At 37.1% G+C, this 14898-nt stretch overlaps 3 protein-coding genes and 3 pseudogenes across 3 annotated transcripts; 2 read left to right on the forward strand and 4 right to left on the reverse strand.

Moving 5' to 3' along the window:
* The first annotated feature begins 4540 nt into the window (after positions 1–4540).
* On the forward strand, positions 4541–6185 carry LOC125192796 (annotated as a pseudogene).
* Positions 6132–6942, forward strand: LOC125198276 (PTI1-like tyrosine-protein kinase 2). The gene is made up of 3 exons (XM_048096677.1): positions 6132–6438; positions 6536–6622; positions 6698–6942. Exons 1-3 carry the CDS (start codon positions 6277–6279, stop codon positions 6863–6865), a joined length of 417 nt encoding a protein of 138 aa, XP_047952634.1. The 5' UTR covers positions 6132–6276; the 3' UTR covers positions 6866–6942.
* Positions 6943–7537: 595 nt separating this feature from the next.
* LOC125192802 lies at positions 7538–8753 on the reverse strand (annotated as a pseudogene).
* A 510-nt stretch (positions 8754–9263) lies between these two features.
* LOC125192814 (pto-interacting protein 1-like) lies at positions 9264–10362 on the reverse strand. The gene is made up of 4 exons (XM_048090476.1): positions 10294–10362; positions 9604–10032; positions 9489–9517; positions 9264–9387 (listed from the first exon to the last, which is right to left on the reverse strand). The coding sequence occupies exons 1-4, from the start codon at positions 10360–10362 to the stop codon at positions 9264–9266; spliced, it is 651 nt and encodes a 216-aa protein (XP_047946433.1).
* On the reverse strand, positions 10318–12035 carry LOC125198188 (pto-interacting protein 1-like). The gene is made up of 5 exons (XM_048096617.1): positions 11931–12035; positions 11484–11812; positions 10915–11386; positions 10728–10820; positions 10318–10653 (listed from the first exon to the last, which is right to left on the reverse strand). Exons 2-5 carry the CDS (start codon positions 11540–11542, stop codon positions 10531–10533), a joined length of 747 nt encoding a protein of 248 aa, XP_047952574.1. The 5' UTR covers positions 11543–11812; positions 11931–12035; the 3' UTR covers positions 10318–10530.
* LOC125192823 lies at positions 11575–12895 on the reverse strand (annotated as a pseudogene).
* Between the last annotated feature and the right edge of the window lie 2003 nt (positions 12896–14898).

The raw sequence follows: 14898 nt of genomic DNA on the forward strand, positions 1-14898 counted from the left end.
TTCAAATGCCATTTTTGGAATTTGCGTAATGAGAAAGAGAGAGATAAGTATGGCCACTTTTACTATTTAACATATTTGGCCATAAGATATGATTTCAAACATTATTGATAAATAGTAGGACGGAATGGGGTTATATTTACAGATGTCGGCTAATGAGTTAATTAGGAGACTTAGGCTGCTTGTTTATTTGAGTCGGACTGGAATTGGAATACAAGAATGACGAGAGCTCGGACGGAGTCAATAGAAGGATGAATACAATGTGCTAACATCACATATATTTTAGAAATTCCAAAGAGAGACCGAAGGGTAAGATTTATACATGTATGCATTGTTGAAATTAAATTATCTTCTTAAAGTATAATTTTTGCATATTATGTTCTTTTAAAAAGGATGATTTTTGCATAATATTTGAGAACGGGAAGGATTGACAAGTGAAGGATTTAATAGAACGAGGTGTGCTTTCTTTTTAAATAAGGACTATGTCCTAAGTATGTTCATTTTTAAATGGTGCAAAATATGTTTGTCATGCCATATTTTTGTGTTGATGTGGGACCTATCTGAAGTGGCTTTTGCCATGTATGGTTAATCGAATTCGGGTCTGAGTAGGGAGTGAGTACCTACTCAGGCTGGTGTACACCCAGTAGATCGTGCGCTATCTCTTTGAGTTGGCCGGTCTAGTGACTTGGAATGTGGCCACATTCCTTGTCATGTAGTTCAGATATGGTATGGTGATGTTGATGATGTTGAGGTTGATGGTGATGATGATGTTGGTGAAATGTTTTAGTGACTCGGGTCCTTTCAAAGTTAAAACCCCGAGGTCACTCGTTAATGGCATGATAAACAATTTTTATAAAAATGTTTTCGGCATGAGTCCGATGAGTGCATCAAGTACTCAGCCCTGCATTTGTTTTAAAAAATGTGCAGGTTGAGCAGTGACGAGCGCGGTGGGTGTTGAGTACAAAAGTGAAGAAGATGTTTATCAAATGGTCGGAATATGTTGTGTCTTCATACATAGCATTATTCTACTCTCGAAATGCTTCCGCTAAATGTTGTTTCTTTTGAGTTTGTGTATTGTTGAGATATTTCCATTTGGATTTGTTGATTGTTGAAATGATACTCTGATTTTTATTCGGGCTATCCCATTTATTCCAAGCTATAGTCGAGTTGTGCCCTTTTTCCCCTTTCTTCCCCGCTTCTTTAATCCTCCCCTAGTCGCGATCCACCGTATTTTCTATCCTTAGAAAATGCGGGCGTGACATTGTGTCTATGTGGATTTGAATGTCGGTAATGTCCCAAGTCTGAATCTTCAATTAACATCGCTCGACACCGATGCAAGGATGATCCCTCCACGCAATGACACGCCATGTTTGAGCATTCTGAGAGGCATGGACAAGCTTTTCGTTTTGGCATGGAATTTTGCCGACAACATTGGGTCTCCTTTGTTGATTTTTGATGTAGGTGATAAAGGGAGACGTTCAGCTGTTCGGTGTGTGTTTGATCCAGAAGGAGATGCCTCGCTAAAGCTTTTGCTTTCAACTATCGTCGTCGGTTTGTGGTTTCCAACTTGAGGACAAGGCGGATTTTAACCGTGGGGGAGTTGATACGATCATATCTCCTTATTATTTAGTATCTTTTATGTCACCATATCTTTTCCATATCTTTGTTTTCTTATTCAATAAGTTAGGGTAGTATTCTAGTATTATAAATAGGAGAGCTTGTTATCATATTTAATCATCTAATCAATGAATCAATGAATATATTATTTTGGCCAAATGCCTTGCGAAATGCTTTGAATCCATAATTTCCTACGCTACATGCTGCCCGACGGAAGGTCTCCGCGCACAGCCGGAACGTATGTCTGATCTATAGCCGTTGCTCGATGGGTTGGAACCCGCGCACAGCCGTCCAGATCCTTATCTCCTCCGCCGACCCTCACGGGCGTCGGGTTATCTTTATCTTGTTATTTTCCGTTTTATCGGATCGTTAGGGATTTAGGTCCTTAACAGAGAGGTTGCGGTTGGTCTTCTTCTTCTTCTTCTTCTTCTTCTTCTTCTTCCTTGATTTGACTCTGACTTGGCCGATGTAGGTGACTTTGGGGGAGGATGGCTCGGGGTTTCGAGGCGTTTCTTGGGGAGGAAAGGGGAGGCCTTGTTAGGGCGGACGTGGTGGTCGGGGGCTGAGGATCGATTTGGAGAGTTTCATGGAGGAGGAAGATGAGAGGCAGATGAAGAGGAGGAAGAGGAAATGGGCTCGCTATTGTGTTGATTTTGCTAGAAGAGGAGGGAGATTGAGCCAGTGGTTGACACCGTATGGAGGCGGCGGAGGAGAGGGGACCGGCTCCGACGGCGGAGGAGGGGGGACCAGCTCCGGTCAGAATAATTTTAATTTAATATTAACTTAATTATTAACCTAATCCGGTCAAAATTCAATTAATCATCGTTGACTGTTAAATTTAACCATTTCCGTCCAATTCGGACTAAATGTGACCCGTTTTTATTTGTGAAGGACCGAATAATTCAAAAGATAATATTTTGGACCAAAATCATAAAATCTCCATATGTTAAGGATCAAAAAGGACATTTAGTCTTTTTTATATTGGTTTTATAATGAAATGTAAGTGAAATAAAGTTAGTAGAATGTGGGCTTCATTACTAAAAGTAGTATAAAAGCAAATGGGATATTGATGCACGGACAAAAATAGCAAATGGGACATTTATTGGTGCGCGGAGGGAGTACTATTCACCATGGTTTTCGTTTAGGTTTTGTATTGCATTTCCAGTTTCAGTTGCTGGGATGTGGTGGTGGGCTTGTTTGTACACACGCATCAACAGTGGCAAGAGAGGAAGTATGCATGCCGGATGAAGATGGTGGCAACAACAATTTCTATCGTGCGACGGGAATCCGGGGTAGTGGTGCTGATGGCATAGCCACGGGAACATGATGAGACATAGACGGTGGGGCCGATGTTTGGAATTGGAGCTTTATAATTCCAATACAATGTTTGGTACCACAAAAAAAATTTGATTTTTTAGAATTGAGTTATGTGCCTAACTCCTCTTGATTCCATAATTTGAATTTCATATCAAAAGTAATAATGGACACTTTCACACACTACACATACACTATAAGTCTATACATATATTGCACACACACATACACATACACGCACACAATGTATATCAATTCCTTCGAATTCAATTTTGTATTGCGTTTTTACCTAAAAAAAATGATTTAAAATTGAATAAAAGTTAAATTCCAAATTAAATTCTAATTTCAATTCTGTGTACCGAACGAACCCCTACATTATTCTTTATTCACTTATCTTTGTTTCTCTTACTTTATTTTCTTCCATAGTACTATATAATTGATTTATTTAGTTTATTTCAATCTCTACTATTTCATTACTTGATTCACTAAATAATGGAGTATTTTTTTTAAAAATTTTTTTACTTATTTTGATCGTTGAATTATTGTACGAACTAGTATTACACTCCCTCCGTCCCGTTTTAGCAGTCCCATTGACTTTTCTGCCATCTCTTTGTAAAAATGATAAAAAAAATTAGTTAAAGTGGAGAAATGGTAAAGTAAGAGAGACAATAATATAGATAAGACTCTTATCTATATTATTCTCTCTCTTAATTTACCATTTCTCATCTTTAACTATTTTTTATCATTTTTACAAAAAGATGGCAGAAAAGTCAATGGGACTGCTAAAGCGGGACAGATGGAGTATAAAGTTTTCTATGATGATTAATACAAGAAAACAACGAAGAAAAGTATAAACTATAGAGCGGAAGTGTACATTGATCATATAGATTTGAATGGTGAAATTGATATGATGTTCCATAAGATCAAACACGTTTCTTTTTTTATATGTAGTAGATAGAATACAGAAATATGAAAACGTTATTCTGACGTCGACGGATAATAAACCTAGCTTACATTTATAAAGAATAAACATAGGATCATATATTTTCTATTCGATCTTATATTTATAGAGAATATAAGACCCTTTAGCTCAAATTTAATCTTTGATGGATCACTTTTATTGACCAACTAAAAGATAGTTATACTCATAAAATTAATTACAGTCCAAAATTCTAACATTTTGACTTATGATTTTTAGAAGTAAATTGTTAATTTTCAATCTTACATAATTGAGCGTGATAAAGAAAAGAAAAGCTTGTAAATTAGTACATAAAATTGTTCTTCATTTTCATGTGAATATATAATATTCACTCTATTCCACAACAATAGAGTATTTGAGAATGACACGAATATTAATCTTAATTGACAAAGTAAAAGAAATCTAACAAAAATAATGATAAAGTAAAAAAGATTTATATAAACAAATATGCATTCTGAAAAAGAAAATATATTCTATTTATATGGAAGACGGAGGGAGTACGATGAAGAGGGTTGTTAGAGTTGTACATTTTGATTATTTATGTTGAAAATGATCAACTACCAAGTCAACCTTATTGTTATGTTTCCTACTTTCCTTCATCTACACTCTATTGGTAAAGCAAACTTGAGCAAAATGAATTCATCAACGCCTGAGAATCTCTGCCGTCGATTTTCACTTCCTGAACTCAACTTAGCCACCGGAGATTTCAGCGAGGAGCATGTGATTGGAAATGGTGGTTTCAGTAAAGTCTACAAAGGCTTCATTGATAATGACTCAATTGTTGTGGCCATAAAGCGGCGGCTAACATCAGATCCCAGCCAAGGCCAGACTGAGTTTACGGCGGAGATTGAAACACTAAAGTAAGTTCCGACATCGTAATCTAGTCTCTCTTATTGGGTACTGTGATGAACATGGAGAGATGATTCTTGTTTATGACTACATGTCTAAAGGAACGTTGGCTGATCACCTATACAATCAGTCGACACTCTCGTGGAATGAACGACTTAAGATATGTATTGGAGCGGGGCGAGGTCTGGACTATCTACACTCGGGTTGCTCCATCATACATCGTGATGTCAAGCCTACTAACATCCTTTTAGATCAAAATTTCACAGCTAAGGTTTTGGACTTTGGGTTGGCCAAACATTTAAGACATGATATCTTACAGAGTAAGGTCTTCACAAAGGTTAAGGGTACATTTGGGTATTTCGACCCGAGTTATTTTACCACTGGTATACTTACAAAGGGAAGTGACACTTACGCGTTTGGGGTAATATTGTTGGAGGTATTGAGTGGGAGACGCGCGGTTGAGGAAAAGCTTGCAGAGGATGAGGTGTGTATGAGCATATGGGCTCAAGACAAAATTCGAAATGGAAAAGCAGACCAGATTGTTGCTTCAAATTTTAAGGGGGATATCTCAGAAGATTGCTTAAAGACGTTTGTTGGGGTTGTTAAAAAGTGTTTGCAGCCTGATCCGAAGAAACGACTCACAATGACTCGAGTTGTGGCGCAGCTCGAGTTGGCCCTTGAACTGCAGGAGACGAAAGGGACTGCAACACAAAAATTACAATTTTGGCCATTTTGGAATAGAGTCATACCATCTGGTAAAAGTGAATTCCTTCTTTGTGTACAATTATTTGATGTTTAAGTTGTGTTGAATGCTATTGATAATCTTTGTGTTTGTTGGTTATGGTGGAACAGGATCAACAACAAAGGATGAAAATGAGGTTGAAGTTGATAAGTTGTCAAAGGCCATCTTTGCCACAGCCATTATAGAAGATGATGTCCCTTTCGTTCTATTCGGTGAAAAAAGGACATTATTGATTATGATGAAAGTCCCATGCGTAATAAATTCACAGGAGTCCTGAAAAATGGAGAGGATGTAACTATTGAAAGGCTCCACTACATGCCTAAGCATGAATTTAGAGCTAAGGTTTGGAATAGCTATATAATATATTGGCATATATGGATGAAAAAAAGTTTTACCATCAATTTGGAACAGCTAATTTAGTTATAGCACATGCTTTGTAGGATTCAAAATCATTATCCTGGGTGAAGCATGAGAACGTGGTCAAACTTGTTGTTTACAATTTGGATGGCTTTGAGCAGGTCTTGGCGTATGATTTCGCTCCACGAGGGTCCCTATACGACATTCTTCATCAACAGCAAGACATAGGCACATGCTCAAAGCGATATCCGGCTTTAACATGGTCCCAAAGAATCGAAATCGCTCTTGGGGTCGCCAGGGGATTATGCTACATTCATAGCAACGGACTGATCCATCATAACATCAGATCCAGAAATATTTTAGTTTGTGATGATGAAACTGCTAAGATATTCATCCTAGTCTATGGACTCTATGCTACTGTATGGATTATTCTGCTGTGAATATAAGCCATCGTAATCTACACATTGATGACAGGCGAGGCGATGTTTACAACTTTGGTGAGATTCTCCTTGAGCTCTTGACAGGTAGTACATTATATGATAACACGCGACGAGAAGAGGGGCAGCATCTCCTTGTGCCATGGGTATGCAGCACAACAACTTCTTCTTTCTCAACGTGTCTTAATTTCGTGTATGCAATTACTATGTATGATAAGTTTTAATAAAATAACATGACACCAGGCATTACCACAGCTGTATTCGAAAAAGGTACACGAGATTGTGGATGGTAGATTAAAAGGAGAGTACCCGCCCGAGGCAGTTAAGAAGGTAAATAACTTGTTTGTCTGATATGTCTATTAATGCGTTTGATTTCATGATTATGATTCTTTGTTTTAAAAACAGATGGCTCGACTTGCTCAATTATGCCTTCAAGATACATCTCATTTTCGTCCAAACATGGGTAAAGTTGTTCAAGATCTCGAGTTGTGCCTTTTGCGCTGCCAAATCACAACACTCACGGAGCTGAAACCAAATCACAACGCTCGATGGGACAAAAATATTGGATATTGAGGAACTCGTGGGGAGCCGAATGAGGCGAAAAGGGTTACGTTAGAAACTTAGAGTGCAACGCGGGATGACTAAATTCTAAAAGACATGGTTAGATTAGGAGTTATTTGGTGATGTCACACAGATTGATTTCTATGTATAGTTATTGTGTAGTTTGATTTTGTGTATGCTCAATGTATTCAGTTATATATATTATTAATTTAATAAAAATAGTTCTTTGGCTTGTTTTAATATTTTCGAACTTACTAGTATCCAACTGAAATCTATTTTTTCCTTAAGATTTTGCTCTATGCCTTCGAAATTATAATGCTACTTAAGTTTGAACAAAAATTGTCCAAATGTAATTACTATCAAATTGAAGTTTTTTTTTTATCATTAGTAGTATTACTTAAATTAACAATATTAATACAATCTATTCCTATATTTCCATGCGTTGCGGATGCTCTTATTCTGCTTTAACTTAATCAAAAGGGTTGAGAAACAGTGTTTTTTGTTTACTAGTTGGAAATTACAAATCTCTCTCTTGTTTCATATTTTTGTACTGTAGTTTGTTGCTAGCATTGTGTAATACAGTAACTCCAAACCTTTGCTCTAAATTCAAATACATGCTTAGGCATGCAGTGGATCATTTTATGTGATGCATCCTCTCCATTTTTCCGGATTCTTGCGAATTCATTATACATTAAAACAATTACCAACAATGTCATTTGTTTCACCGAATAGAAAGAAAAAGACATCGTCTTCTTTCATGGCAGTGGTAGGAAAGGCCTTTGACAGCATATCAACTTCGATTTCATTATGATCCTTTGCTGTTGATCCTATGCCACCATAACCAGCCAACACAAAGAATATCAAGATCATTCATCACAACTTAAACATCCAATATTTGTAAAGTACATATACACATAGAAAGAATTCACATTTACCAGATGACCAATATAGTAATATATGTGTTGCTGATCCATTCCTCTTCTGCTGTTCAAGGGCTAACTCAAGCTGCGCCACAACACGACTCATTGTGAGTCGTTTCAACGGATCAGGATGCAAACAACTTTCAGCAACCCCAACAAATGTCTTGAGGCAATCTTCCGAGATATCTCCCTTCAAATTTGAAGCTACAATGTGGTCTGCTTTTCCATTTCGAATATTTTCTTGAGCCCATATGCTCATGCACACCTCATCCTTTGCAAACTTTTCCTCAACCACGGGTCTCCCACTCAATACCTCCAACAATATTTTACCAAACGCGTATGTGTCACTTCCCTTTGTAACTAAACCCGTGGTAAAATAACTTGGATCAAAATACCCAAATGAACCCTTAACCTTTGTGATGACATGGCTCTGCAAGATATCATTCCTTAAATGTTTAGCCAACCTAAAATCCGAAACTTTAGCAATGAAATTTTCATCTAAAAGGATGTTAGTAGGCTTGACATCACGGTGTATGATGGAGCAATCAGAGTGGAGATAGTCCAAACCTCGCCCAGCTCCTATACATATCTTAAGTCTTTCATTCCACGAGAGAGTAGAACCGCCGTTGCTATCACTCAATAGCTTGTGGAGGTGATCTGCTAGTGTTCCATTCAACATGTAGTCATAAACAAGAATCATCTCTCCCTATTCATCACAGTACCCATCAGAGAGACTAGATTACTATGTCGGAATTTACTTAGTGTTTCAATATCCACCATAAACTCGGTCTCCCCTTGACTCGGATTTGATGCTAACCACCGCTTTATGGCCACCGCAGTTGATTATCAATGAAGCCTTTGTAGACTTTACCAAAGCCACCCTTCCCAATCACATGCTCCTCGCTGAAATCTCTGGTGGCTAAGTTGAGTTCAGCAAGTGAAAATCGACGACAGAGATTCTCAGACGTTGATGATTTCATCTTTTCAACTCAAATTTGCTTTACCAAAAGAAAGTATATTATATTATTTGGATTAAGATATTTGGAGTGTGATTCATATGGAGTAGTGAAAACAGAAATATTAGCACTACTATTTAAAATAGCATAAACATTCAAAAAGAAAATAAAATACTGCCCAAAATTTTCTTCCAATCTATACGCTTCGTTCTATCCTCTGTGCAATTAGAGGCCTGCAAAAGAGTACTATATATATAGTAGTACTATAGTAATAAGTCCATTTTCAGCAATCATTTACCAAATCTACATTTCCAGTCACACATGCGCCACTTAAATCGGCTGAAATCGTTTGAGTGACATTATCATTTCTCTTAAGAAGAAAGCAAATAAGCATGAAGTGATTTCTATCATCTAGGCCGGCATGTATCTTCAGCTCCGCTGCTTTCATGCGTAACTGAATTAGATATTATATGACAAATGAATGAAATAATCATGAAGCAATTTCTTTCAATTCGGCGCGTCTATCTTCAGCTCTCAATTGATTTTGGCTCCTTGACTGCTGTCATTTGGTTTCATGAAGTCACAGCTCGAGATCTCGTACAACTCCACGCATGTTTGGAGCTCTATCTTGAAGGCACAGTTGAGCAACTTGAGCCATCTGTTTTTAAAGCAAAGCATCTATCATGAAATCAAATGCAAGTTCTTAACTGCCTCGGGTGGGTAGTCTCCTTTTAATCTAGCATCCACAATCTTGTGTACCTGTCTGAATCCAGCTGTATAAAAGCTTGCTGCCATATTTTTTATAACAAATTATACATAGTATACTTGAAACAAAGAGAGACACTGATAAAGAATTTATTGTATAGCTGTTTACCCATAACATAAGGTCAGGCTGCCCTGCTCGTAGTGTGTTATCAACTATTTTACTACCTGTCAAGAGCTCAAGGAGAACCTCACCAAAGCTGTAAATATCACATTTCTGATTGTGAGCATTCAATAGATTAGGATGACACTCTTTATATGATATTGTCCTACAAGATTGACATTGAGTCCATAGTAAAGGATCAATTATCATAGCAGTTTCATCATCACAGAGTAAAACATTGTTGGATCTGATGTTGTGATGGACTAAATCCCAGCAATAATTATGTATGTAGCATAATCCCCTGGCAACCCCAAGAGCGATTTGAATTCTTTGAGACCATGTTAAAGCTGGATTCGGATTTGAGCTTGAACCTATGCCTTCCTGTTCATGAAGGATGTCGTGCAGGGACCCTCGTGGAGCAAAATCATATGCCAAGACCTGCTCACGGACATCCAAATTGTAAACAAAAAATTTGACCACACTCTTTTGCGACGCCAATTCTCTCAATCGGCTGCTAGGCTAGGCGTTATCACTCTCTTCTTCCAAAAAAATAAAATAAATGAAGCAATCGGCACATAGCTTCAACAATTAGATGATTTACTAGAATAAAAAAGGTCTTTTATTATTTTCCAACAACTGTAAGTTGGATATGCAACACAAAATTCAAATACTGAAGATTATGGAGTATATGAGAGATACCAAAATCTCCTGAGGTACTACTCGATATAGGGTATATACTAGAGTAATGAGTCCATGTTCAGCAATCATTTCCAATCACACATGCGCCACTTAAATCGTCTGAAATAATTTTATAGTTTGATCAAAGAAAAAAGGAAATAAAATCCAATGAAATGAAATAAGCATGAAGTAATTTCTCTCATTTCGGCTTTCGTCTAACTTCAGCTTTCCTGCATTCATGCATAATCTTGGTTGAGTTCAGCTCCGAGAGTTTTGTGGTTTGGTTTCACGAAAGCACAACTCAAGATGTAGCATAGCTTCAAGCATCTTTGGAAGACAATATTTTTCATCTCGCAGGCACAATTGAGCAACTTTAGCCATCTGTTTTTTAAAACAAACCATCATAATCATGAAATCAAATGCAAGAAACATATCAGATAAAACAAATTATTTACCCTCCTAATTGCCGTGAAGTTGCGTAAGTAGTCTCCTTTTAATCTAGCATCTACAATCTTGTGTACCTTGTCTGAATCAAGTTGTGGTAATGCCTGGTGTCATATTATTTTAAAACTTATCATAAATAGTAATGGTATACACAAAACTAAGACACATTGAGAAAAAAGTTATTGCTGTGTTGCATACCCATGACACAAGGTGTTGCTGCCTTGCTCGTCGTGTGTTATCAAATAATTTACTACCTGTCAAAAGCTCAAGGAGAATCACACCAAAGTTGTAAATATCGTCTTGCTTGTGATCATTCCGTAGATTAGGATGGCTTATATCCTCAGCGAAATAATCCGTACAGTAGCATACAGCCCATAGATTAGGATGAATTATCTTAGCAGTTTCATCATCACAAAGTAAAATATTGCTGGATCTGATGTTATGATGGGCCCATTCATTGCTATGGATGTAGAATAATCCCTTGGCGACCCCAAGAGCGATTTGTATTCTTTGGGACCATGTTAAAGCCGGATATGGGTTTGAGCTTGAACCTATGCCTTGCTGTTCATGAAGAATGTCATGAAGGGACCCCCTGCTGAAGGCCATCCATATTGTATACAACAAGTTCGACCACGTTCTTATGCTTCCGCTTAGATAAGGGTTTTGAAACCTACAAAAACATGTTTTACATCTACATTAGTCATTCCCTAATAGAAGTAAACAGTTTCATCCAGATAGACCAATATAGGTATATAGTTATTCCAAACCTTTGCTTTAAATTCATATTCATGCTTAGGCATGTAATGAATCCTTTCAATTGTTGCATCCTCTCCAATTTTCAGGACACCTTTGAATCCATTATACATGGGACTAAAATAATCATCAACAATGACATCTGTTTCACTGAATAGAACGAAAGGGACATCATCTTCTTTCATGGTAGTCGCAGGAATGGTCTTTGACAGCTTATAAACTCCAACCTCACTTCGATCCTTTGATGTAGATACTGTGTCACCATAACCAACACAAAGAATATCAAGATCATTCATCACAACTTTAACAACTTCAATCTCATTTTGATCCTTTGGTGTTGATCCTGTGTCACCATAATCAACCAACACAAACAATATCAAGATCATTCATCGCAACTTAAACTTCAAATATTTGTAACGTATGTAAACATAGAAAGAATTCACATTTACCAGATGGTATACCTCTATTCCAAAATGGCCAAAACTGTAATCTTTGTGTTTTCGCCCCTTTCCTCTCTTGTTGTTGAAGGGCTAACTCAAGCTGTGCCACGACATGAGTCATTGTTAGTCGCTTCTTTGGATCAAGATGCAAACATCCTTTAACAACCCCAACAAATGTCTTAAGGCAATCTTCTGAGATTTCGCCCTTCAAATTTGAAGCAACAATCTGGTCAGTTTTTCCTTTTCGAATTTTCTCTTTAGCCCAGATGCTCATACACACCTCATCCTCCGCAGGCTTTTTCTCAACCGCGCGTCTCCCACTCAATACCTCCAACAATATTATCCCAAACGCATAAGTGTCACTTCCCTTCGTAAGTACACCCGTCGTAAAATAACTTGGATCAAAATACCCAAACGAACCCTTAACATTTGTCAAGACCTGGCTCTGTAAGATATCATGTCCTAAATGTTTGGCTAACCCAAAATCCGAAACCTTAGCTGTGAAATTATCATCCAAAAGGATGTTTGTAGGCTTGACATCACGATGTATGATGGAGCAACCCGAGTGAAGATAGTCCAGACCTCGCCCCGCTCCAATACATATCTTAAGTAGTTGATTCCATGAGAGTGTCGACTGGTCGTAGAGGTGATCAGCCAACGTTCCCTTCGACATGTAGTCATAAACAAGAATCATCTCTCCCTCCTCATTGCAGTACCCAATCAGAGAGACAAGATTAAGATGTCGGAAGTCGGAACTGAGTCAGTGTTTCAATCTCCGCCGCAAATTCTGTCTGTCCCTGTCCTTTTCCATGATTCGCATTTGAGGCTAACAGCCGCTTTATGGCCACATAGACTGACCCATTATGAATGAGGCCTTTGTAGACTTTCCCAAATCCTCCTTTTCCAATCTCATGTTCTTTGCTGAAAACTCCTGTGGCTGACTGGATTTCGGCGAGTGAGAATTGACGGCAGAGTCGCTCAGCCATTGATGATGTGGAGTAATATTTTGAGCTCAATCTGGTTGTCACGATATCAAGTAGTTGGGGCAAAATATAAGAATGTCCATGGCACGAAAAGCTAGTTGACTTTGCCTAATCATTCTTTCCAGATAAATAGCTCCAATCCGAGATTTTAAAACGGCCAATTGGAATAATTTATTAATCTAAACAGAACAACTATGGCATGTGAAGATTAACTATGGACATATATTCGAGAAGTAGGTGTGTTGCTGCAAATGAAAGTTTTGATTGCCAGCAAAATGCATGACTAATTCGATGTAGAGTCAAGCATCACAATTCTTTATATTATTGGATATATTTGGATATAGATATTTAGACTGTGATTCATTACTCATTAGAAAGTAGAAACCCATTTTTTACTTAACTGAAAACAGAATATTACCATATTATTTAATATTGACATTCAAAAAGAAAATAAAATACCCAAAATTTTCTCCCCATTCCAACAACTAAAAGTTGGATATGCAACACAATATTCATATAGTTTGAGATAATTCAAAATAGCATATCCATTTTCAACAATCCAATTTCCAATCACACATTCACCACTTAAATCGTCTGAAATAATTTTACAGTTTAAGTAACATCGTCATTTCTCTAAGAAAAAAGGAAGTACTGTGATCCAAAGAAAAATGAAATAAGCATGAAGTAAATTCTCTCATTTCGGATGGCGTCTCCCCTGCATTCATGCAGATATATTAAGATGCAATCTGAGTCTCAGTTGATTTGGTTTCGCCAAGGGACAGCTCAAGATCTTGTACAACTTTAACCATCTTTCGACGATAGTATCCTTCATCTTCAAGGCACGATTGCGCAACTTTAGCCATCTGTTATAAAGCAAAGCATCACAACCATGAAATCAAATACAATAAACTTATCAGAGATAAACAAGTTATTTACATTCTTAGCTGCCTCGAGCGAGTACTCTCCTTTTAACCGAGCATCCACAATCTCGTGTACCTTGTTCGAATCCAGCTGTGGTAATGCCTGGTGTCATATTAATTCAAAACTTATCATACATAGTAATAGTATACACTGAGAAACAAGAATTTATTGCTATGGTGCATACCCATGTCACAAGGTCTTCTTCTCCTAGTATTTTACCACCTGTCAAAAGCTCAAGGAGAATCACACCAAAGTTGTAAACATCACCTCGCCCGTGATCATCCTTTAGTTTAGGATGGCTTATATTCTCAGAAAAATAATCAGACAGTAGCATTGAGCCCAAAGATTAGGATGCATTATCTTAGCAGTTTCATCACAACAAACTAAAATATTCCTGGAATTGATGTTATGATGGACCCATCCGTAGCTATGAATGCAGCATAATCCCCTGACGGCCATCCAAACTGTAAACAAGTTCGACCACGTTCTCATTCTTGAAAGATAATGTTTCTGAATCCTACAAAGCCATAGACATTTCAAATTGATTAACTTTTTGTATCCAAATAGGCCAATATATAATATAGTAATTACAAACCTTTGCTCTAAATTCAAATGCATGCTTAGGCATGTAGTGGATCCTTTCAATTGTTGCATCCTCTCCATTTTTCAGGATTCTTGAGAAGTTATACATATCATCAACAATGTCATTTGTTTCACCGAATAGAATGAATTTCATTTTGATCCTTTGTTGTTAATCAGACTAATTATTTATTTACTTCAACAATTGGTCTCATTTTCATTGTTTGGATTTTGGACCAATATTGAGGGGTATATTAAAATTGCAGAAGTCTCGTTACAGTCGTCATATCGTATTCCTTTTATGAATATCTCGATACTATTATAGATGAGTCTCGTTTCCTTCTATCCTTAAATTTAACATGCTTAAATTTTCTTATTTTATTGGAGTATCTTTCTAATTTTACTAATTTTTTATTTATTTCTTTTAATTGATTTTTTCTATTCTCTTACTTTAATTTATTCTCTATTCATTTTATTTAACACTTCACTTTAACTCACTAAACTTT

The sequence above is a fragment of the Salvia hispanica genome, chromosome 1 (assembly GCF_023119035.1).
Source record: "Salvia hispanica cultivar TCC Black 2014 chromosome 1, UniMelb_Shisp_WGS_1.0, whole genome shotgun sequence".
Lineage (NCBI taxonomy): Eukaryota > Viridiplantae > Streptophyta > Magnoliopsida > Lamiales > Lamiaceae > Salvia > Salvia hispanica.